The sequence below is a fragment of the Lithobates pipiens genome, unplaced genomic scaffold (assembly GCF_037356315.1).
Source record: "Lithobates pipiens isolate NorthernLeopardFrog02 unplaced genomic scaffold, aLitPip1_a1.2 Scaffold_16, whole genome shotgun sequence".
NCBI classification, from domain to species: Eukaryota; Metazoa; Chordata; class Amphibia; order Anura; family Ranidae; genus Lithobates; species Lithobates pipiens.
The window spans coordinates 255,149,628-255,173,118 of NW_027507748.1; the positions used below are offsets into that span (position 1 = coordinate 255,149,628).

The 23,491-nt window shown below is 45.4% G+C and overlaps 1 protein-coding gene across 1 annotated transcript in view; it reads left to right on the forward strand.

Annotated features, from left to right (window-relative positions):
* CTSE (cathepsin E) overlaps positions 1-18,728 on the forward strand; it is a 482,462-nt gene extending 463,734 nt beyond the window's left edge. The window contains exon 9 of the mRNA XM_077481317.1: positions 16,866-18,728. Within this exon, the coding sequence (XP_077337443.1) occupies positions 16,866-17,045 (180 nt within the window). The 3' untranslated portion in view covers positions 17,046-18,728. The remainder of the gene's footprint in view (positions 1-16,865) is intronic.
* Positions 18,729-23,491: the final 4,763 nt, after the last annotated feature.

Below are 23,491 nucleotides of genomic sequence, written 5' to 3' on the forward strand. Positions count from 1 at the left end.
TATACTGTGCTGGAGGCACACAAAATCCCATTTTAACTGCTCCAGATGCCTGTATTAGAGAACACCAGCAATAAGGGGTATCTTCAGGTGTATACTGTGCTGGAGGCACACAACACCCACTTTAACTCCTGCAGATGTCTGTATTACAGAACACCAGCAATAAGGGGTATCTTCAGGTGTATACTGTGCTGGAGGCACACAACACCCAATTTAACTTCTACAGATGCATGTATTACAGAACACCAGCAATAAGGGGTATCTTCAGTTGTATACTGTGCTGGAGGCACACAACACCCATTTTAACTGCTGCAGATGCCTGTATTAAAGAACACCAGTAATAAAGAGTATCTTCAGGTGTATACTGTGCTGGAGGCACACAACGCCCACTTTAACTGCTGCAGATGCCTGTATTACAGAACACCATAAATAAGGGCTATATTCAGGTGTATATTGTGCTGGAGGCACACAACACCCCCTTTAACTGCTGCAGATGTCTGTATTACAGAACACCAGTAATAAAGAGTATCTTCAGGTGTATATTGTGCTGGAGGCACACAACGCCCACTTTAACTGCTGCAGATGCCTATATTACAGAACACCAGCAATAAAGGGTATATTCGGGTGTATACTGTGCCTGAGGCACACAACACCCAATTTAACTTCTGCAGATGCATGTATTACAGAACACCAGCAATAAGAGGTATCTTTAGTTGTATACTGGAGGCACACAACACCCACTTTAACTCCTGCAGATGCCTATATTATAGAACACCAGCAATAAAGGGTAGCTTCAGGGGTATACTGTGCTGGAGACACACAACACCCACTTTAACTCCTGCAGATGCCTGTATTACAGAACACCAGCAATAAATTGTAGCTTCAGGTGTATACTGTGCTGGAGGCACACAACACCCACTTTAACTGCTGCAGATGCCTGTATTACAGAACACCAGCAATAAAGAGAAGTTTCAGGTGTATACTGTGCTGGAGGCACACAACACCCACTTTAACAGTGCTAGGTTCACAAGAAAAGAACACACTTTCCCTGCCTATCCTGCTCTCTCCCTGAACGCCGCAACGCACCACACTAGGGATGAGCTTCGTGTTCGAGTCGAACGTACGTTCGACTCGAACATTGGCTGTTCGTGCGTTCGGCGAATTCCGAACGTTTTGGCCGTTCGCGTCAAAATTCGAGTGACGCGCGCGCGGACCACAATGCACTGCGTTGGCGCAGTGCATTGCTGTCCGATGATTGGCCAAGCATGCACTGTGACCCCGCATGCTTGGCCAATCGCAGCGCCGGCAGCGAGGAGAGCCATGATTGGCCACAGGCAGGATGCCTGTGGCCAATCATAGCTCAGACTGTGTAGTGCACGCCCCACACTATATAAGGCCGCCTTTAAGGCCGCCTCCTGTAGTGTGTTACTTTGCATCTGAAGCACTGGGTGTTCTGTGTACCTTCAACACAGTACACACCAATCGTTTTTGGCTGATTTCCTATCTTGCTGCTGTGTAGTCGTTGTTGTCTGTGCCCTGACTGCAGTATACACCACTATATTCACCTCACCTATATAGCTAGTGATCTAGCTTTAACCACTTAACAACTGCCCATTGCCGATTAACGGCTTCAGGGCGGTTGTTTAACTCAGAGAGGCCGTTAATTAACGGCCTTCCCGAATTCTGCTCTCGCGTGCCCCGAGGTGTGCGCACTCGAGAGCATCCGTGACCGCCGGGTCCATAGGACCCGGCGCATCACGGTAAACGGCCGCTCATAGCGGCCGTTTACCACGTGATTGCTCCGTCAAATGACGGAGTGATCACTTGGAAACAAACCGGCGTCATGTTATGACGCCTGTTCCTCCCTCCCCTTTCTGTACCGATCGGTACAGCGGAGGGGAAAGAGATCGGTGTCAGCAGCGATGTGGGCTGCATCTGCAGTGCCCACATCGCTGCTCACCGAATTTAACCCCTCAATTCCCTGCCAATACTCTGCAATACCAGTGCATACTCTGCAGTACCCTGCCATTACTCTGCAGTACCCCGCCATTACTCTGCAGTGCAGTACCCCGCCATTACTCTGCAGTGCAGTACCCCGCCATTACTCTGCAGTGCAGTACCCTGCCATTACTCTGCAGTGCAGTACCCTGCCATTACTCTGCAGTGCAGTACCCTGCCATTACTCTGCAGTGCAGTACCCTGCCATTACTCTGCAGTACCCTGCCATTACTCTGCAGTACCCCGCCATTACTCTGCAGTACCCGCCATTACTCTGCAGTACCCCCAATACTCTGCAGTACCCTGCTATTACTCTGTAGTACCCCGCCAATACCCCGCCAATACTCTGTAATACCCTGCCATAAATTGCCATACCCAGCCATACTCAGAGATACCCAGCCATACTCGGTGATACCCTGAAGTACCCAGCCATAGACGCCCCCCATCCCTCACCGCCCTCCGGTGCTTCTAACAACTCGCCAGTACGATCAAAGCCAGAATCTTTTTTTTAATTTTTTATTTCAGGCTTCCCAGCCTAGAGGTGAGATGTGGGGTCATATTGACCCCCCAGATTTCACTGTAAAGAGGACCTGTCGCCCCATATTCCTATTACAAGGGATGTTTACATTTCTTGTAATAGGAATAAAAGTGATCAAAAATATATTTTTGGGAAAAAAAATGTCAAACTAAAATAAATAAAGTAAAATGAACAATAAAAAAATAAAATAAAAATTAAAGCGCCCATGTCCCCATGTGCTCGCATGTGCCACACATGTGAGGTATCGCCGAGAATGTTAGAGCGAGAGCAATAATTCTAGTCCTAGACCTCCTCTGCAACTCAAAACATGTAACCAGTAAAAAAATATTTAAAGCGTCGCCTATGGGGATTTTTTAAGTAGCGACGTTTGGCGCCATTCCACGGGCATGTGCAATTTTGAAGAGTGACATGTTTGATATCTATTTACTCAGCATAACTTCATCTTTCACTTTATGCAAACATTGGGCTAACAAGTGGTTAATAATAGAGCTTGCAGTCAGTAGTGTTAGGAGATAGTGCGTGCTGTCTGCGTGCTCTGTACCCAGTACATACCGCTATAATATAGGGCAGGCCCCTACTTTCAAACATCCAACTTACAAACATCTCCTACTTGCAAACGCAAGGAGACAGCAGCAAGTGAGATGAAAAAAGATGGACGACAAAACAAATTATACAGGGGTGATAACCCTTCCCTATGTTTTCCAAAAAGCTTAAAGATATTTTTTTTGACTGGAGCTACACTTTAAAAATGTACCGGTTGAAAATGACAAACAGATTCAACTTAACACAACAAACCTACACAGTCCCTGTCTTGTTTGCACCGCCTGTATACTGCTGTTCTGAGTATATAGGGCCTGGGGGCCACACGCATTTCCTTTTTTTAATATGGGTACGGGGTTCCCCTTAATATGTGTACAAGACCCAAATAGGCTGGTAATGGGCAGGGAGGGCTACCCATGCCATTTTTCTGAATGATTTTCAACCATATTGCAGGAACCAGATATAACATTAAAACCGCAAGCAGTTTTAAATGGTATTATTTCCGTTTAATGTCATTTTGTGCAGGGACTGTTCTAAACACGGGAAACACGTGGCACTTCACAGGCATACTATAGACACCCCCCAGGCACCATATTTAAAGGAATATTTCACTTTTTTTTTTCACTTTAATCGTCATTAAAATCAGTGCTCCCGCCAAAACGGTAGTTTTTAAAACTTTTTTTTGCAGTGACCCATGTCCACTGAGGCAGGAGGCAGGTCGCCAAACCCTTTTTAGCACACTATCTTGCATATTAGCCGTTAAAATTAGTATTTTCCAATTCGAACGTTCGAGTCCCATAGACTTCAATGGGGTTCTAACGTTCGTACCGAACGCGGGGGTCGTTCGCAAGTTCTGGTGCGAACCGAACCGGGGGGTGTTCGGCTCATCCCTACACCACACAAGGCTGCCGCGCTGGTGGCCTTACATAGTGTGGGGTGTGTACTAAACCCCCTGAGCTATAATTGTCCACAGGCATCCTGCCTGTGGCCAATTATGGCTCTCCTCTCTGTCGGCGCTGTGATTGGCCAAGCATGCGGGGTCACAGTGCATGCTTGGCCAATCATGAGCCAGCAATGCACTGCGATGGCGTAGTGCATTGTGGGCCGGTCGCGCCACACGAATATGGTGCGAACGGTCCACAAAATTCAGAATTCGCTGAACGGATGAACAGCCGGTGTTCGAGTCAAACGTGCGTTCGACTCGAACACCGAGCTCATCCCTAGTGTTGGTGTAGGGGTACCCAGTTTTTGCCTGTGACTTCCTTTCCAGGGAGCCTGATAGCCACTGACTTTTTTTGGGGAAATGCCATCCTACCTGGAGACCTCACCACATTTGGGTCCTGACAAGCCAGGCCGCATTCTGCTCCTCAAGACAGATGCTGTCGGCACATCTGAGACCTGCTCTGGTACATATTGTTGTTACTTGCTGTGAGTGTTCCCGGTTGGGTGCCTTCCCACTGGGTTTGTTGTGAATTACTGAATTCTGCATTCATAAATATTCTGTTCTCTACAACCAGAGTCTGTGTAATTACTGCACCACACATGTAAACCTCAGCTGCGGCAGCATACTTTTCCACCAATTCCACCATTTCCATGAAATGTTTTGCTATTTTGGGATCTGTGACGGGAGGGGCCATGGAACCCAGAATCCCTTGGAGAGGTTGGGAAACCCTTGTTTCTGCTCCCCAGGCACCTCCTATGTCTAATCCACCGTTTGTCCATGAGAGGCACAGGGTGAATGAGAAAAATGATGGGCAGCTGTTTAATGGACAATGAAAAGGCTGTTACTTAGATATAAAAGTAATATTTATCCACAATATATCCTAGGATATATATAAAGAGCTGATCACAGGTCTCCAGAGCTGGGTAGGAGCCAGAGAGTCTACTGTTTGTATTGTTAATTGTAATTAGCTTCTACTATTGTGAGAAGGTTTTCTGTGTTTCTATTTATGATAATGTTGACTGTGTCTTCTGAGCTAAAAGATGGCAAGTCTGCTCTGAGGGGTCATGCCAATGAGTCACCAATGCTGTCTAAAGGATTGGTAATTAGCTCATGTTAATTAAGTTTCTGGTTACAGTTTGTATTGTCATTCTTATGTATATATTTGTGTGAAAACTCAAATAAAGAAGGCTATTCCTGATGTTCTCCAAGACTGGTTTTGTCTTGTTCTTGGGGGTTACTATAGCCAGATCCATGGGACTCTTGTTCCAGGACTTTGGAAGCCATATACTGACGGACACACTTAAGCAAAGTGTGGGATGTTCCATCACAGGATCCTTGTAGTTTACCCATTTTCTGGATCATTTCTGTAACCGCACAACGTGGTCAGACAACAGATTTATTATTTCAGCATGTTTGTGTCTTCTTTCTGCATTTTGGCAATTTGTTGCAGCATTCTTGCATTGTTACATGCCGCACTGTTGCAGCATGCTGCTGTTCAGCAGTTACTTGAAGCAAAGCTTTCAACTTATCCTCCATTTTTCAATCTGAGTGTGGTTGAAATCCTTCACCACATATGAGGCTTCACACTCTGGGAGTACCTTTTTCTTAGGGTTAAAAGGTACATTCAGACTTTCAAACTAAACAGAGAATAAATCATTGCCAATTGTACAATAGCACAGAAATGCCCCTATAACTGGTGGTATTCTACCCCTAGCCACCCCAAAACAAACGTAGATCAAAATACAAACAGTTTAGCAGGGACTGACTCAATTTTATTCCATATATGGGCAGGCTGGTTTTCCAGAAGTTGGTCTGACAATTAATTTCTGTAAAACCAGCCTGTCAGGTTTTTCCCATTCAATCAGCGTCACTGGTTATAGTTACTATGCTGATCAGTGTCTCAATCAAGACTTGTTGGAAATTTTTCTCAATTATCGGTTGTAGCCAATGGGCTACAGCCACTGATCAGCGTATTCTGACAGCAGTGAGCCCCCATGTCACAATACAATTGTTTCAGTAGGACAGATTCTTCTGTTCACCTCATTTGTGTGGACAGAGAAATCCATTCAATTTAATCTTTGGTCAGTCATAGTCTGTTCCTGAGGAAGACTCAGAATATGATTAGAAATGTTGTATTCACAAACTTTTGCAAGTTTTACCAGTTTAGAGCTATCCCTGCAGACAGTGGTGCATTTTGGTGTAGCAATATGGACTACAATCATAAAGCACCATACCTTCCAGTATCTCAAAGCATCATCTGTCCCTCTAGTGATCAGTGTATCTGGTGGCATCATATTTGTGTGCCAAACAAAAGGATTGTAGGATGAATAATTCTCCAGTCAAATAACTGCTCGATTATGTGCCAGGACTACATATCCCAGGGATCTTTGCTGCCATTGTAAGATTGCTGATAGTAGCTATAAAAGAAGCAAAAGCCCGCTCAGAGCTCTCTTCTTCCTGGGCCGGACGCAAGACGGACCTCTCTGTGAAACAGGGAGAGAGAGGTCGAGGCCTACCACGCAGAGTACCACCTTCCAACCTGTAACCTGAAAGGCCTAGCTCTGCCATTTGCTGTCGGGCATCTTTCCAGCACCGCTCCAATTGCCTGCCAGTGTGTGTGTCAAGCTTCACGTCGAGAGAATGAGTCAGCTGACCTGCTGCACGAGTTTTTGCCACACGAGTTCCTGTCCTGAAGATATCAGAGAGGTCTGATTGTTCTATCCATTCTTTGTCATGGTTACATTGAGACACTTTGCACAGACATCTCTACTCCAGGAATAATTTACTGAATTTATTTGAACACTGTGCTTAGACAGCTTTAGCCTTCCTCGTTACAAGAAATCTACTGTTTCCCACTACACCTATTCGGATTACAGTTAATGAGCTACTACATGCAGAGCATCAGATCTGCAATGTGGACTTTATTGCTATTACTGATAGAAAGGCCCCTATATTAACATTTCTAGACCTGCTCTCCCTTCTTAGGATAGCATTATAGGCTGGCTAGGTTCCATCTCCTACAGAGTGTCAGAATAATCAGTTAACTGAAATATACATCTAGGGGGAATCATTAACTCTCAGGAAAGAGTGTGTGTATGTATGTATAAGTACGTTCCCCATTATTGGTTCAAGTAAAATATTCATAGGACCTAAATACCCAAATACCCAGAGTTGTTTGACTATTAGTCTACAGTGATACCAGGATGTCTTAACTTAGTGTCAGGTGCGTTGGAATGATCATGGCCATGCAGATGAGCAGGTAATTCTAAGCAGTCCTCTAGGGGGCCGTGCTACAGTCGTGCCTAGGCAAGACTAAAATAATCTAAATTTGTCCCACCCCTTCATCTGTAAACTTCCCAACTCTTCAAAGCTCTCACCTTTTCACAAATTTCCCCCCTGCTCTCCACAAATTCCACTATTTGCAAATAACCCCCCCCCACTGTTCAGAACTCTCATCTCTTCACAATCCCACCCCCCACTCTTCACAAATTTCCCCTTTCTAATAATCAGACTATAGTCACCTCTATTTGGATTGTCTTCCCCTATGTTGATCGGTGATCAGAGTATATTCCTGTGTTCAGGAGACTTCTCTGGTGAGCAGACACTGGTGTGGCTCATATTCTACATATAATAATAAACACACACGCAGTTCCATAAGGGACTGTCACAACAGACAGTCAGGTGACTGCTTCCACCATTCAGGTCCCCCCTCTGACCATGACCCCCAGTACAGAGCCCAGGTACTTCTCCCCTCCAGCCTAATCCCCCCAGACATATCCCTCTCACTTTCCATGGAGGAGGCTGCACCCCGGCGGCTTCTCTGTGCTGTCCTGCCCTGACAGCACAAAGTAGCAGCAGCCCGGAACTAGCCTCACCACCCCATGGCTCACTGACAGCATTCTGCCCCATTGCTCACTGCCCTGCCCAACTGGTGAGCCACATCACCAAATCCCACGCGCCCCGGCGAACTCACCCAAGGAATGGCTCTGGCACAGTTTTGAAGAGGCGGTGGTAGGGCTGGGAGCCAGGTGTCCCAGGAGATCGTGCCGACAGCACGCTCACAGCGGTCCTGCCCGGCACCACCCCCCCTGAAAAATGCAGCCTAATGCAAACGCCTTGTTTGCTTCCTGACAAATACGCCCCTGCCTGCAGCAGCGACTTGGTCAATTGGGTTTCATGTTCTGTCATGACTCTGTCAATAAACCAATATATCACCACAGACTGAAGGAAATAGCAGTATGTACATACAGTAAATATGTGTTTATATGAATGAACCTATAGAGTAAAAGAGAAGATGGAGGAATGATGCATTTGAAGCACCAAAGGTCTAAAAGTAGACATACATTGGGTGCCGCTGATATTGTCTCAATCCCGCCACTGTTAGCGAGCCCCCTCGCGGGAGCCAGCACAGAGCTATGTCGCTCCTCCCGCTCACTGCCCCCTATACATTCATATGAATGCACGGCATCTCATGGGGGGCGGCGAGCGCGAGAAGCACAGCCCGCAGCAGTGATTTCCAGCGAGATCACAATATCAGCGGCACTTACTGTAAGCACTTTTTGCTGATCAGGTCGATGGTAGTTCATGATGAGTCCCAGTTTGCGGGGAGAGGTGTCTCAGTTCGTCAAGTGGTATAGCACTGTCATTTGGTTGAAGTTTATCAAGATTATTTTACATCATAGAGTTTGAACTGCTGTGGCCTTTATTTATTTATATATCACTTGTTCACAGTTTTTTTAAGTTTGTTTATTTTGAATCACAGGGGTTCTTTTAGGTCTGATTGTTGAACGAACGAGCGTCCGATTTTTGTCAAAAGGGCATGTACAGGATTTTGTCTAGCAAACTAACTATCCGCAAATTGTTGTTTGACAAACAGGGACGTAGTGATGTACTATGAGTGTATAAAGAGGAAGTTAATTTCTCAAGCGCCACCCTTTGGGCCCTTTAGTAGAAGTTTGGTGAATGTTGATTTGCGATTTTCAGATCACCAGCAAAACAGCTTCATTATTATCCCATTAAAGAAGATGAGAATTTTGACATTTCATCAATTGCCACATCATGAATGTTAATTCTAGATTACGAACAGAAGTTTACAAGACCAAACCCTTCCCAGTCGTTCCCTGATTCCGAGCATGTGTGTTTGTACTTTCAATGTTTGTGTGACGGCTTTCTGTACTGACCATCAAAAATCAGTTCACATCAGACAAAATTTGTATACGCTGCACACCCAGCTTTTCTCTGATGTAAAAGTCAAATTATCAAATTTTTGAATGCACCATACTAACGATCTGAAAATCACAGACAGCTCGTCTTCAGACTTTTCCCTTCTGATTTTTGTACAGTGTGTATGAGGCCTTATTCTAAATATTTATCGTTTTAACACATTAAGCCGGAAATTCAGTGGAGACATAGAGGGCCACTGCAGCGGTGCCCTAAATGGCTTTCTGTCTCTAGCTAAGCATCTGGCTAAAAAGGAAATTAAAAATAAAATAAAAAAATAATTCATGAGGAGCTGCAGGAACTATTATGACGAATATAGCCTGAAGTGGTATATAAAGGAAAGGACATTAAATAGGTAGTTTCCCTATATCCCTTGAAAAAAAACAAGATAAGGGGAAAATCATGTGACTGTGTGTGCTATGTGACTGAAATCAATAATAGAGAACGTGCTTTAAGTGAATTTGAATATAAGTTGTGAAACTTAGAGAAGCAATGTGCTACATTTTGACAGAATGCTTTGATCTGTAGTGAGAACTCCACATAGCCTTGCCATACTTAGATACAATATAAGTTTTTTGGAGCGGCACAGTGGTGTAGTGGTTAGCACTCTCACCCAGCAGTAAGAAGGGTTGCTGTTTCAAATACCAACCATGACACTACCTGCCTGGAGTTTGCATGTTCTCCCTGTGCCTGCATGGGTGTCCACTAGGTACTCCAGTTTCCTCCCACAATCCAAAGACATGCAGGTAGGTTAATTGGCTTCTATCCAAAATTGGCCCTAGTATATGAATGGGGACCTTGGATTGTGGGCTCCTTGAGGGTAGGGACCAATGTGAGTGTGCAACTTACAGGGATAGGGACAATTGTAGACCAGTGGTGGCCCGTCCATAGGGGGCGCCCGGGCGCCACCCCCCCTCAGTCTAAAAAAATAAAAATAAAATAAAAAGTAAAAAAATAAAAATAAAATAAAAATAAAAACAGGCCCTTTAAGACATTTAAAAAAAAAATGTAATTTAACAATTTAACATAGTGTACTGTGGCGCCGGTCGCAGTGCACTATGAGAAGCGCCACTTCGATGCAATCACAAGATTGCATCCATGGCGCTTCATTTGCGAGTTAAAAACCCGCCTTGCGGTGCACTGTAGAACGCCGACTAGCTTCCGCCCGTAAAATCACTGTGATTCTACTGGCGGGAGCATTGTCATTCAGAGACAGGCAGGTCACTTCCGGCTTTCGGCTGCTTCACGAAACCCGGAAGTGACGTCGGCAGCTCCGTTCCTTAGCCCGAGCGGAGCTGCAAGACGGTGAGTGACATAATTCTCTCTGACTGACAAAAAAATGAAATAATGAAGTAATTAAATAATAATTAATTACCAAATGCACCTGACCTAAGCCTTTACTTACTAGACCACTCTCTGTGTGCTGTGCACTTGTGCAGGAATTATTATATTAGAGAGCAATAAGCAATTTGTAAAAGAAACAAATAATTTCATGCTTCTTGCAGGAGGATCACATCATGCCATGCGGTATTCTTATTCAGCAAGTGCAAAGTAATGGTCTGTTCTGTTGCTTGTTACTCACAGTTATTGTTAATTTGCTGGCAAAGACATTTTATAAACCTTTTTTGTATTTTAGTGTAAATATGAGATCTGAGGACTTTTTGACCCAGATCTCATATTTAAGAGGACCTGTCATGCTTTTTTCTATTACAAGGAATGTTTACATTCCTTGTAATAGGAATAAAAGTGACACCATTTTTTTTAAAACTGTGAAAAAAAATGTTTTTTAAAGCACCTAGTCCCGACGATCTCGCGTGCATAAGCGAACGCATACGTGAGTACTGCGCCCGGCCGCCTGCATATGAAAACGGCATTCAAACCACACATGTGAGATATCACCGCGATCGTTAGACTGAGCTTAATAATTCTAGCCCTAGACCTCCTCTATAACTTAAAAGATGCAACCTGTAGAATTTTTTAAACGTTGCCTATGGAGATTTTTGAGGGTAAAAGTTTGACGCCATTCCATGAGCGGGCGCAATTTAGAAGCGTGACATGTTGGGTATCAATTTACTCGGCGTAACATTATCTTTCGGAATATATATAAAAATTGGGGTAACTTTACTGTTATCTTATTTTTTTATTTTATTTATTTATTGTGCCAATACAGTATGAAAATAAGTATTGCAATGACCGCAATTTTATTCTCTATGGTGTTAGAAAAAAAAACAATATATAAAGTTTGGGGGTTTCTAAGTAATTTTATAGCAAAAAAAACTGTTTTAAAGATGTAAACACCTAAATTTTAAAATGAGACTGGTCCTTAAGTGGTTCAGAAGGCATTTGCTGTATATAACGTTTAAGAATCAGACCACTGCTCGGTCAGATACATAAACCCAGGGCAGGGACATCTTTAAGGCCGGGCAAAAGGGGCAGCTGCCCTGGACCCTGGCATTGTTGTGTATCCCCAAGCAGCTGACTCATACTTGCAAACTATCCCAGTTTAAATTCCCTTGTCCCTTGAGGTTTTAGTCCTGTGCTATGTCCCAATATCTCAGTGTGAAGTTCTGTTACTAAAGCTGCCCAGCCCTATTGTTGTGTACAGATAACTCACTATGACCCTATGGGTGGAAGGAAGTGGAATACAGGGGACGGATTAGGTGGATTACATAAGGGGCGTGGTTTATGAGAAGTGGGGGGGGCAAAAATGATGAGTGGGGTCATGATGGGCGGGGTCTGGCGCCCCCTATCGAAAAACTTCACCAGCCGCCACTGTTGTAGACACTCACTGAGGTTGAACTGGATGGACTGGTGTCTTTATTCAACCTTACTAACTATGAAGCTATGAAACTAAGTGTAGCAGGCAGACCGGATTGGCCTTGTGCTTCTGATCCCAGGTTCTGATCCCTTAATGGAGCACGGGGGGATTTTCAGCAGATGCATCCAAACTCACTTATTCATTAGGCAGTAATCAAGCAGATAGTATCTTTTTGTTGTTGTTTTAATTGTTTTGCAGATAGTGTATTTTTGTTGTTGTTTTGCAGATAGTGTCTTTTTTTTCTTGTTTTTCTTGTTTTATAGAACTGGGATAAGGAATGGGAAAAGCTTTGTGATGCCCATAACTAAACAACTTGAATGAGAATTATCTTGACAGTTCAGCAATATAGAGCAGTTTTCCTCCACAAAAAGGTAGCACACAGTTTGCAGCACAGGAGCCTCTCTAAAGGCACAGCCCTGGCAGCTAGGTTTAGAACAGTCCCTCTATCCAGAAAGGGTGCACAAGCAACAGTCATACTCTCAGGATTCTCTGTGGCTTACTCATTGTGATCCAGGTTGACTGAAGGCATACCTCCCAACTTTTGAACTTCTGAATGAGGGACACCTGAAAGAGAAAGTAGCCTTCAGTGCACCACTACAAAAAAAGATGCTTGTCCAAACTATTAACAGTGGGCGGAACTTAAGAGACGTGGTTACACAAAAGCCGGGCTTCCTTGTACCTATAAAATTAGCGTTGATTGTTTTGTCTGAGCCTACCTCAACCAGGTTCCCGCCCGCCGTATAGTTAAATGATGGCTGAGTGGGGCCGCTCTAGTTCTTGGAGGACGTCCTCCCATTCTTGCCGTGCATGTGCGTGTCGATCAATGGTAAACTCTGTCTGTAGGACATCACCGATCAGTGTAAGGAGCCAATGACAGCAGCTCTTTACCACACAATTGGCTGTGTCCAATCTCAGCTGATCACGTAAACACATTTTCTGGTTATTGACATTCCATTCACAGCGTGAGGAGAGGAGAGAGCCGATAAGAAGCTAGTGTGAATGGGGACATCTACACTGATAGTCAGTGCAGCCCTAACATACCTCATCAGTGCTGCACATCAGTGCCAACCAATGCATATCAGTACTGCCTATCAGTGATGCTTTACAGTGCAGTCTCATCAGTCTCTCTTCATCAGTGCCGCCAATCGGTGCCCTTCATTTCTGCCTATCATTGCTTTTTCACCTGTGCAAGCTGAATGTTTATCACAGACCTCAGAGCAAAGCAGCATATAAGAGCCCTGTCCCTCCTCCTGTTTATGTACAGAAAAGCATCACAAGCGGGGGGAGGAGGTGGCGGGTTCAGCCACTCTGCACTGTATTAGAGGCAGTGGCCATTAGAGATGCCAGCTGACAAATAGAGATGTGCTGCCATGTAGGACCCCAGACACATAGCACAAGCATGGGCAGATCTTACTGGTGACCACAGCTTCTTTGTTCCTGCTGGGTAAGTCCCTTGATCCAAATGCCTACCTGATTCCTACACTGACCTACCTGTCCACTACACTGACCTACCTGTCCACTACACTGACCTGCCTGCCCACTACACTGACCCCTACACTGACCTACCTGTCCACTAGACTGACCCCTACACTGACCTACCTGTCCACTACACTGACCTTCCTGACCTCTAAAATGACCTACCTGCTCACTACACTGATCTACCTGACCCCTAAAATTACCTACCTGCCCACTACACTGACCTACCTGTCCACTACACTGACCCCTATACTGACCTAACTGACCTTGCACTGACCTACCTGACCTTGCACTGACCTAACTGCCAACTACACTGACCTACCTGACCACTATAATCTACCTGACATCTACCCTGACCCACCTGCCTACTACACTGACATACCTGACTGCTTAACTGACCGACCTGACCCCTGAGCCGACCTACCTTTCCCCCCATCCACTACACTCCTCCCTGCACTACTCACACTACTGACTACTCTCCCACACCAATACAAGGTAGATTGGTGGACTTCATTCAACACTCCAGGCCAGGACTCCAAGAAGATCATCCATAGATGACTCCTATGCCCCAGTCGCTCCACGGTATCCCCAGAGGCTGAGAACTCTGCCAGCAGCTGCCGTACACTCACCTGCACCGAGCACCTCTCGGGCCGCCCGTGGCACGCACCTAAGGAATAATGGGGGACAATGCAGGCTAGACCACTGGAGTCCCTGGGCGGGGGGAGGCCCGGGTGCTGCAGAGTCAGCCTGGCAGCTAGGTTTAGAACAGTCCCTCTATCCAGAAAGGGTGGAGGTCCGGGTGCTGCCGAGTCAGCCTAATTGAGGTGTACTGTGACAATAGGGGCTGGAGCCTGGAGGAAATCACTCTTGGGACAGCAATGGTAGTCACGGCTTGGAATGAGGTTGCTTACACACAGGGGAGAGAGCACTGGCTGCTCACCCCCATGCTACACCACTGAGCTGGCCCGGCCAGATGACATCATCGACATTTGGAGGTCAATGGAAAATCACGAACGGGCTGCATCAGTTTCATTCCGGGACACTGTATTGTCGTCCCGAAATGAGGGTGCCCAGGACCCGGGACAGAGCTACCAATTGCGGGAAGGTCCAGCCAAATTAGGGATGGTTGGGAGGTATGAAGACCCCCCTTTATGTCAGCTGACATCAAAACGATGTTGCCTTGATTATTCCTACGACTTTAGGGGTTATCTTATGGCTCCTCACTAAGTGATAATCATCCAGGACTTCTTAAGACTTCTCCTAAGCCTTGAAAGGTTTAACAGCATTTCCAGGCTGGGTCACTCTCAGCATGCAAAAGAATCCTGCTACTCTCTTTTCTCAGCCGTAAATACACCTCTGTCCCCTGCTGGCCATTCTTCTCCACCAGGGAGTAGCTGATGCTGTATACAGGGCCAACTCATGTTTCTAGAAAGTATTGGAAAGACAGGGGAGATAGCAGTGGTGGCTGGTGAAGTTTTAGGATGGGGGGGCGCCAGACCCTCTCTTTCTTTTTGACCCCTCCCACTTTTAAAGCCCACCCCTTATAGAAGCCACCCACTCCACCCCCTGTATTCCACTTGCTTCCACCCATAGTGTCAGGAGTATACAGCTCAGCATCACAGGACAGAGTATACAGCCCCAGAATCACAAGACAGAATATAGAGCTCAGCATTACAGATAGGGTATATAGCTCAGCATTACAGATAGGTGTATATAGCACTGGGCTCACAGCACCCCCCCCCCACTTCCCGGGCTGTTGAAAGGATTGTCCTGTGTCTCCACATACCCCCACAGTGCGGGCAGCAGCAGCATCCTTCGCTTGCCAAATCGCAGCTAGGCATCCAGAAGGATTGCCTGGTGCTTTGGCCAATTGGGAAACAGGTCTCACGACCTGCCTCCTGCTTGGCGGGGAGGCACTGTAGTGTGAAAATAGCAAAAATGTATTTGCTCTGGCTCTAATCATGTGCGTAAAAAAAAAAACACCCCCTGCCATAGGAATCCATGCACTAGGTGTCCTGGAAGGGGCCAGACACATGGATAGGGGGGTGGTAGGCAGGGATAGGGGGTGGCGCCGTGTGCCCTTAATGCACGGGGTGCCACTTGGAGACAGGCAATGCATGTGCTTCCACTGTGGAGACACTTATAAATTTGTAGTGTTAGGAATGCAAGCAATGCAGGGTGCCGGGACGAGGTCTTGCAGCTTACACATGCGTTTGCAAATGTGTGCTAACTAAACCCCTACTTTTAACAGATGGTTAGACAGGTTAATTTGGTTGGTCAGCAGACCGGTTGATGAGTTGAGCTATGAAATTGTCTTTGTTTTGTATGGGAGACGGGCAAGCCTGCAGCTGCAGCACTCAGAGTAGGCAAACCACATTTAAGTTTCCAATTTCAACAGCAGAGCCAAAAACGAAATTTGCCTCACTTCTAGCACCTACACTAGGAGGGTGCTACATAAGGATAAGTCTTCATTCAGATGGACACTGACAACCATCCTGCGTTCAGGCTCCAATTGTTTATTACTACTGCATCTTCCTCAGGCTGTGCACAGGCAGCCTATAAAGGGGAATGCAGATGCAGCAGCTGCACAGACATCCCCACATGTCACAATTGCTGGTAGGAGCGCATGCATGGAACCAAATGCAGACCGTGTGCATTTGGATCTGTGCACCCACTCCTGTTTGCATGTCAGATTTTGACAGATTTTTACATGCGGCTGTGTCTATGCCAGTTTCAGGATTTCCCTCAGATGAAATGGCTGTGGTAATTACTAAAGGCAGTGAAACTGATCAAATCACCTGTGCAAAATAACGGAAAGCCTGAAAACATGACCTGTTGGGCCGCCTTGAGGACTGGAGTTGAGAAACACTGGTCTATGCATTTGCCTCTATAGGCTGCCTGTGGAGAGGATGCAGGCACAATAAATCCTGAATACAGGATGGGTGTGAGCGCCTGTCTAAACAAACCCTAAAAATATTTTTGCAAATAAAAAACATTTTTAGTTATGATACAGAGAACTTAGCAAGCATCCACTGCATTTCATTCAGCATTTGCCTATTTTGTTACTCCTTAAAGCAAAAATTCTCTAAATATTTTTTACAACTTACAATTACATTACCATACAATACTTTATTTGTCTTTTAATCTAGGTAGAGCTTTGATTTTGAATTTTGAGGTCTGAAAACTTGCCACAGCTATTATGAGGGACTGCACATTCTGATATTAAATATAATTTTACATTATGGAGAAAACAAAATGAGAAATGGGAGGGGGGATCCCTCTTCAGTAGAATGACCTTTTAAATAATAACTTTAAATCTTTCTGTTTCTTGGCAGGATGGAGGGGGCTACTGCAGCAGTGGATTTCAGGGCCTGGATATTTCTCCCCCATCAGGACCGTTGTGGATTCTAGGAGATGTTTTCATTGGTCAATATTATTCTGTATTTGATCGTGGTAACAATAGAGTTGGTTTTGCTCCAGTGGTTTTTTATGAAACCACAACAAATGGAGCATAAGGTGCAGTAACGGCCTTTATTAGTCATATTTTCAAAGGCAATTTTTGGCTAACAACAGAAAAACCATAATCACAACATATGTAAAAAAAATGTTTAGTTTTAAAGAATCATTAATGACTGGACAATTCTTTGTTATACTTGAAACAGTAATTGTAACTAATCAGCATACATTTTGAAATATTCAACTTGCTAAGCATGGCCTTTTTGTTCCAATACTTGCAAATTGTGCTATATCTGTTTGATAAGGGCAAATATTACCTGTTAATTCTCTAAGAAATCATGTAAGCTTCACTTGCTCCATGCCTGTGCTTCACTACAGTTCTCATTTAGATTGCAAAACATCCCCCATGCTATGAAAGGAGATGTTCCAAAGTCACATTTCCTTTCCTAGAGTGCAATGTTGTTCCTCTATAGATACAGTAACTCAAACCATACAAATACAGAAAGGAGGCCAGACCAAAATTGGATAAAAGAGTTCAAAATAATGTTAATACTTGATAAAAAAAAAGTCATATAAAAGAGTCGGATAAAAGAGTTCAAAATAATGTTAATACTTGATAATAAAAAAAGTCATATAAAAAAAGTCATATTAATGAGTGTTATGTGGGAAACACAATGCTATATGCTTTAAAGCGGCGTTCCACTCGTTTGTAAGTTTATTAAAAGTCAGCAGTTACAACAAGTGTAGCTGCTGACTTTTTATAAGCAGATACCCACCTGTTCCACGGTCCAGCAATGTGGCCGCCCAAAGCCTCCTTCCTCTCCTCAGCCTCTCCGTGGCGTGGGAATTGCGAGTGTGACAGCTTGCGGCTTCACAGCTGGATGCCAGTCATGCTGCACTCTCTTAGTGGCCAGGCAATCTTCTGGGACCTGTGACATGTCCCAGAAGTTTGCAGAGAGGGAGGGGGAGTGAAGGAGTTGCCTAGGGGGAGAGGAGGAGTCGCCTAGGTGGCGAGGCGACAAGAGGAGGAACTGGGAGTTGGGTACCTGTCCAAACTAAGTACCCGCTCCCCCCCCCCCAAAAAAAATTACATGCCAAATGTAGCATGTAAGGGGGCGAGGAGTGTTTAAAGTGGAAGTTTTACTTTTGGGTGGAACTGCGCTTTAAGCTCCGATTGTGCTCAACAATAAATGTTTGCACTTTACAAGCAGGTACGCTGTGTATTTTCTTAGGACAGCCAAAAATGGCACAATCTCCACACTAATCCAAATGTTAATATTTTACAAGCAGCTATGTATTTTCGTTTTCTCATTAGGTGGGCTGTACATCTAACAGGGATAATGTCTTCTTGTCCAGTGTTCACAGGGAGATATCTAAAAGACCAATCCATAATAAGATACAGATGAATGTTGATTTCAATAGACAGACAACACAGCAATCAACAACATTTGAGTATTCCCCAGTTAGCACAATGTTTACAGGTTTTGGTATAATAAAGCAATGGATTCGATAGATTGCATTTTTTTGTATGTTTATGTTTATATACAGTAAATATGATTCGACAATAATGGTTTACTTTTACAATTAACCCAGATGGCGTGAAATTGGGATGAGAAATCATTGTAGCCTTTACTACATTCATGTGTCGAAAAAAGCTTTAGCTTTTATCTTTAAAAACAGCAATGATTTTATGATTGTTTTAATATTGCTCATTAATAAAAACAAAATTAAAAATTAAAAAAGCTTCAAGTTAATCTCTTGGTTGATGATTCATACTGTGTAATAAATGTGCAAAAGGAGTTGTCACATAGCAACCAACTTGCTATTATCTTTGTTAAGTAGAGATATCAGACGAATGATCATGAAGCAAGGTCTCTGGCCTTGTCCAGTCTAATGAGAACTTTCCTGGCCAGAGATAGCTGACATCCTTCTGTATGTGGTGGCTTGTGAGGCATAGTGGGTGCAAGGTGGACAAAGTTATTGGACGTCAGACACTTCTTGGATGTAAAAGAGGTTTTATTTTTCTTAACAGTCCTTTTTATAATTTTGGGGGAAAGAGTATTAGGGCCAGGACACCCTTAAGTAATGGTAGATTCAATTGGCAGACTCCGAGACTTCAATAGGAGGACAGCCATGCAGGGAAAGGCCCCAGCAAGGCGCCACATCTGCACATGCAGGAATTCTGTCTTCTATAGCAACGTTCTTCTATGGCAACGTTCTATGGCAACGTTCTTTAACAGTTCCTACTCAAACATAACAGTTCCTTCAGCTTCACTACAACTGCCTCTTGTAGCTCTTCAACACTGAACTCCCAGTCTCGAACTAGACCCTCTGATTCACTGACTCTGAATCCCTTGAGCTCCTCCAATCGTTGCAGTGGTATCTCCCTCAAGCGTCACCCACTCTTCCCTGCTAGGTCTCTAGCTTGGCACTCCAGATACTTCTCATGCCGCGTACACATGATCAGACTATCCGGCGGACTTAGTCTGGCGGACAAACCGCCAGAAAGTCCACCGGACTTTCCGAACGAGTGGACCTGCCCACACACAACCGGACTCAGTCCGCCAGACTATGGCGGGAGTCCACCGTACTTTTTTGAAAAGAACGGACTTGCCCACACATGGAGGAAAGTCTGGTTATTTTGAACGCAGCTTTAGGTAGCCGGGACTAGTGAAGGAAGTCAATCTCGATGCCTTCTCGCTGCTGGCCCCAATCTCGCCGCCAATCTCGCCGCTGGCCCCGTCACCTGGTATGGGCTTAAAGGGGAAGCCCTACGCTGAAAAAGCGACGTGGGGGTCCCCCCCAAGGTCCATATAAGACCCTTATCCGAGCACGCAACCCGGCCGGTCAGGAAAGGGCGTGAGGACGAGCAAGCATCCCCCCTCCTGAGCCGTACCAGGCCGCGTGCCCTCAACATGGGGGGTACTTTGGGGAAGGGGGGCCCTGCGGCCTCCCCACCCCAAAGCACCTTGGCCCCATGTTGATGAGGACAAGGGCCTCTTCCCGACAACCCTGGCCGTTGGTTGTCGGGGTCTGCAGGCCCCCAGATACTGGCCCCCACCCTATGTGAATGAGTATGGGGTACAATGTACCCCTACCCATTCACCTGGTGAAAAAAATGTAAAAAAAACACCAAACAAGGGTTTAAAATAATTTATTGCACAGTTCCGGGGGTCTTCTTCCGTCTTGGGGAGTCTTCTCGCCAGACTCCTCCGCTATCTTCTGCTCTTTTGCTAGCCCTTTCACTAGCGGAGGAGCCCGGCTTTCTTCTTCGTCGCTGCCGTCCGGGGGTCTTCTTCCCCCTCTTCGAGGTCTTTTTTCAGTTCTTCTTGCCGGGCCTCCGCACCTTCTTCCAGCTCTTTTACAAGCGGTGGCCCGGTCTTCTATCGCCGCCGGCTTCTCTTCTTCTTGTTCTTCTTCCTTGAGATGTTGACTCAATGCTCTCTCTGGCCGCAATGACAGGGACGTGGCGCTTTGGGGTGGGGGGCCGCGAGACCCCCCTTCCCCAAAGCACCCCCCATGTTGAGGACACGTGGCCTGGTACGGCTCAGGGTCGCACACTTGTCCCCACCCCTTTTCCTTTTCCTGACCGGCCGGGTAGCGTGCTCGAAAAAGGGTCTGATATGGACCTGGGGGGACCCCCACGCTTTACGTCCATACCAGGTGATGGGGCCAGCGACGTGTCAATCACGCCACCAAAGGCAGCGACATTGACTTTCTTCGCTAGTCCCGGCTACCTGGAGCCGCACTCAAAATGAACAGACTTTTCTCCGTGCGGGAAAGTCCGTTCATTTCAAAAGTATGGTGGACTAGCACACACACGGCCATATTGTCCACCGGACTGCGAGTCCGGAGGACAGTTTTGGAGTCAAAACTACTTTCTAAGTCCGCCGGACTTTTGGGGAAAAAAAAGTCAGCCGGAGCCCACACATGGGCGGATTGTCTGGCGGATTCGAGTCCGCCGGATAGATTGATCGTGTGTACGCGGCATTAAAGTTATTCCTAATATTTGGGGACCCTAATATGTTCTATTAAAATGTAGCAGTATTGGATCAATATACATAATATTCCTTGAATATTCTGACATTAAAATAAACCTTCTGTCAGAATAAAATTTGAAATAAAGCTACAAATAAAAGAACTATAATTTTCAAAATCATTCTTTTACGCTTCTATTTAGAGTCTGCAGAACAAATGCACCAAATTTCACCAAAAAAAGTCCCCATTTCCTGGCTGGTGGAGAATAGCCATAGTCATTCCTCTAACCAAGAATTCAGTACTTTGCCCCCAAATTGCCTATAGCAAGTATATGCACATGAGGGGGTTGGAAGGAGTGTATTTGAAATGCCAATTCAGGTGCCTTCTCTCAGGAAATTGAGAATTGATGGAGACGGGGGCTAGATGTTCTGGGTTCACCTTGTGCAGAGTACAAGCCATACACTCACTACAAGCTCGCTGTACCCATTCTGACAGAACTGGCAGTAAAAGTTTTGCCTGAACTGTGCCTTCATCTGGTCTGCCTTAAAATGTCCACTCGCATGGGTGACCTGGCAGACTTGCAATATGTGCAACTGGGGGACCATGATCTGAAGAATATCCATGGAGGGTTGAGCTTGATGGTATAGGATGTTATACCTAATGTCTAGCCAGTCCCACTGCCGCAGCAGGACCCTGGCTGTATTCATCAGCCCCTGGCACTTGTGGGAAGTAGGCTCATGCATTTGAGACAGAAACTGCTGAATGTGGGAGAGACGAGGGTCCTTTTGTTGAATAGTATCCAGAGTATGGATTTCCCCCACTTCCAACAATGGCTCTGCCTGTTGGTTCCTGGAGAAGTTTACATGGCACGTCAGTGAGGGCAAGACCGGGGCCACTTTCCTGTCCTCCTGACCACATCGCCTACAGGCTCCTCTACTGAGAAGTGGGGGAGAGCCTTCGTGTGTCCAAAGGGGTTAATGTCTTTATAAATCTCAGGTACTTATAAGTACCTGTAATAATAAATCTAAATTTTGACCTGTGTGAGATACTCTTACAGGATGTCTCCAATCTCAATTCACTGTTTAACCACTTACAGACCGGACCATTTTGCTGGTCAAAGACCAGACCACTTTTTGCGATTCGACACTGCGTCGCTTTAACTGACAATTGCGTGGTCGTGCGACGTGGCTCCCAAACAAATTTGACGTCCTTTTTTCCCACAAATAGAGATTTCTTTTGGTGGTATTTAATCACCCCTGTGGTTTTTATTTTCTGTGCTATAAACAAAAATAGAGCGACAATTTTGAAAAAAACGCATTATTTTTTACTTTTTGTCATAATAAATATCCCCCAAAAATCTATATAAAAAAAAAATTTCCCTCAGTTTAGGCCGATACGTATTCTTCTACATATTTTTAGTAAAAAAAATCGCAATAAGCGATTGTTGATTGGTTTGCGCAAAAGTTATAGCGTTTACAAAATAGGGATAGTTTTATGGCATTTTTATTAATAATTTTTTTTTTTTTTTTTTTACTAGTAATGGCGGTGATCAGCGATTTTTATTGTGACTGCGACATTGCGGCGGACACTTCGGACATTTTTGACACGTTTTTGGGACCATTGTCATTTATACAGTAATACTGCTATATAAATGCAGTGATTCCTGTGTAAATGACACTGGCAGTGAAGGGGTTAGCCAGTGGGTGGCAGTGTAGGGGTTAAGTGTTCCTAGGGGTGTGTTACTAACTGTGTGGGGGCTGGGCTTTCATTTAGTGAACACTGATCTCTGCTCCAATCACATGGAGGAGAGATCAGCGTCACTAGTTGCTAGGCAGAATGGGGAAATGCTGTTTAAGCCGCATTTCCTCCATTCAGCAGCCCCGTGAGACGATCGCGGGTATGCCCGCGGCGATCTGGGGTCCTGACCGGCACGCGGCGCGCTCGCGAGGGCAGGGCAACATTGAAGATTGGACGTACCTGTACGCCAATATGCCTGCCCGTGCCATTCTGCCGACGTACATCGGCGTGCGTCGGTCGGGAACTGGTTAACCACCTCATGACTGTTCTATAGCTGAACGAGGGCTACAGCCAATGCTGTATCCTGGCCTAGGCCGACAAGGCCCAGGCCTAGGGCAGCACGTTGCAGGGGGGGAAGCATGGAAAAAGTCCCCGCCGGCTTGCACTACACTGTTTGTGACAGTCTTATGTGGTATTCTGGGCTGAGAGGCAGGTTGGTCTAGCGCCCCCATAAAGCGGCCGCACTGCTTCCGTTATACGGGCGGCCGGCATTCCACAACTGTGGGGGGGTGCCGATTCTAATTTTGATTGTCCTCTCATCCTGGACCACAAACCATCCTCACTGTGCTATATGTTTTCTGCTGCACCATTGGCATGGTTATATCTTCTTAGTCCTCTCCATAAAATTATCAAAAATGTGTGCTTAAAGTAGAACAATAGGCAACACTTTTTATTTTTAATTTGGACAGAGTAAAGGAGGGTTAAAGCCCCTGTCAGTTTATTTTTTACC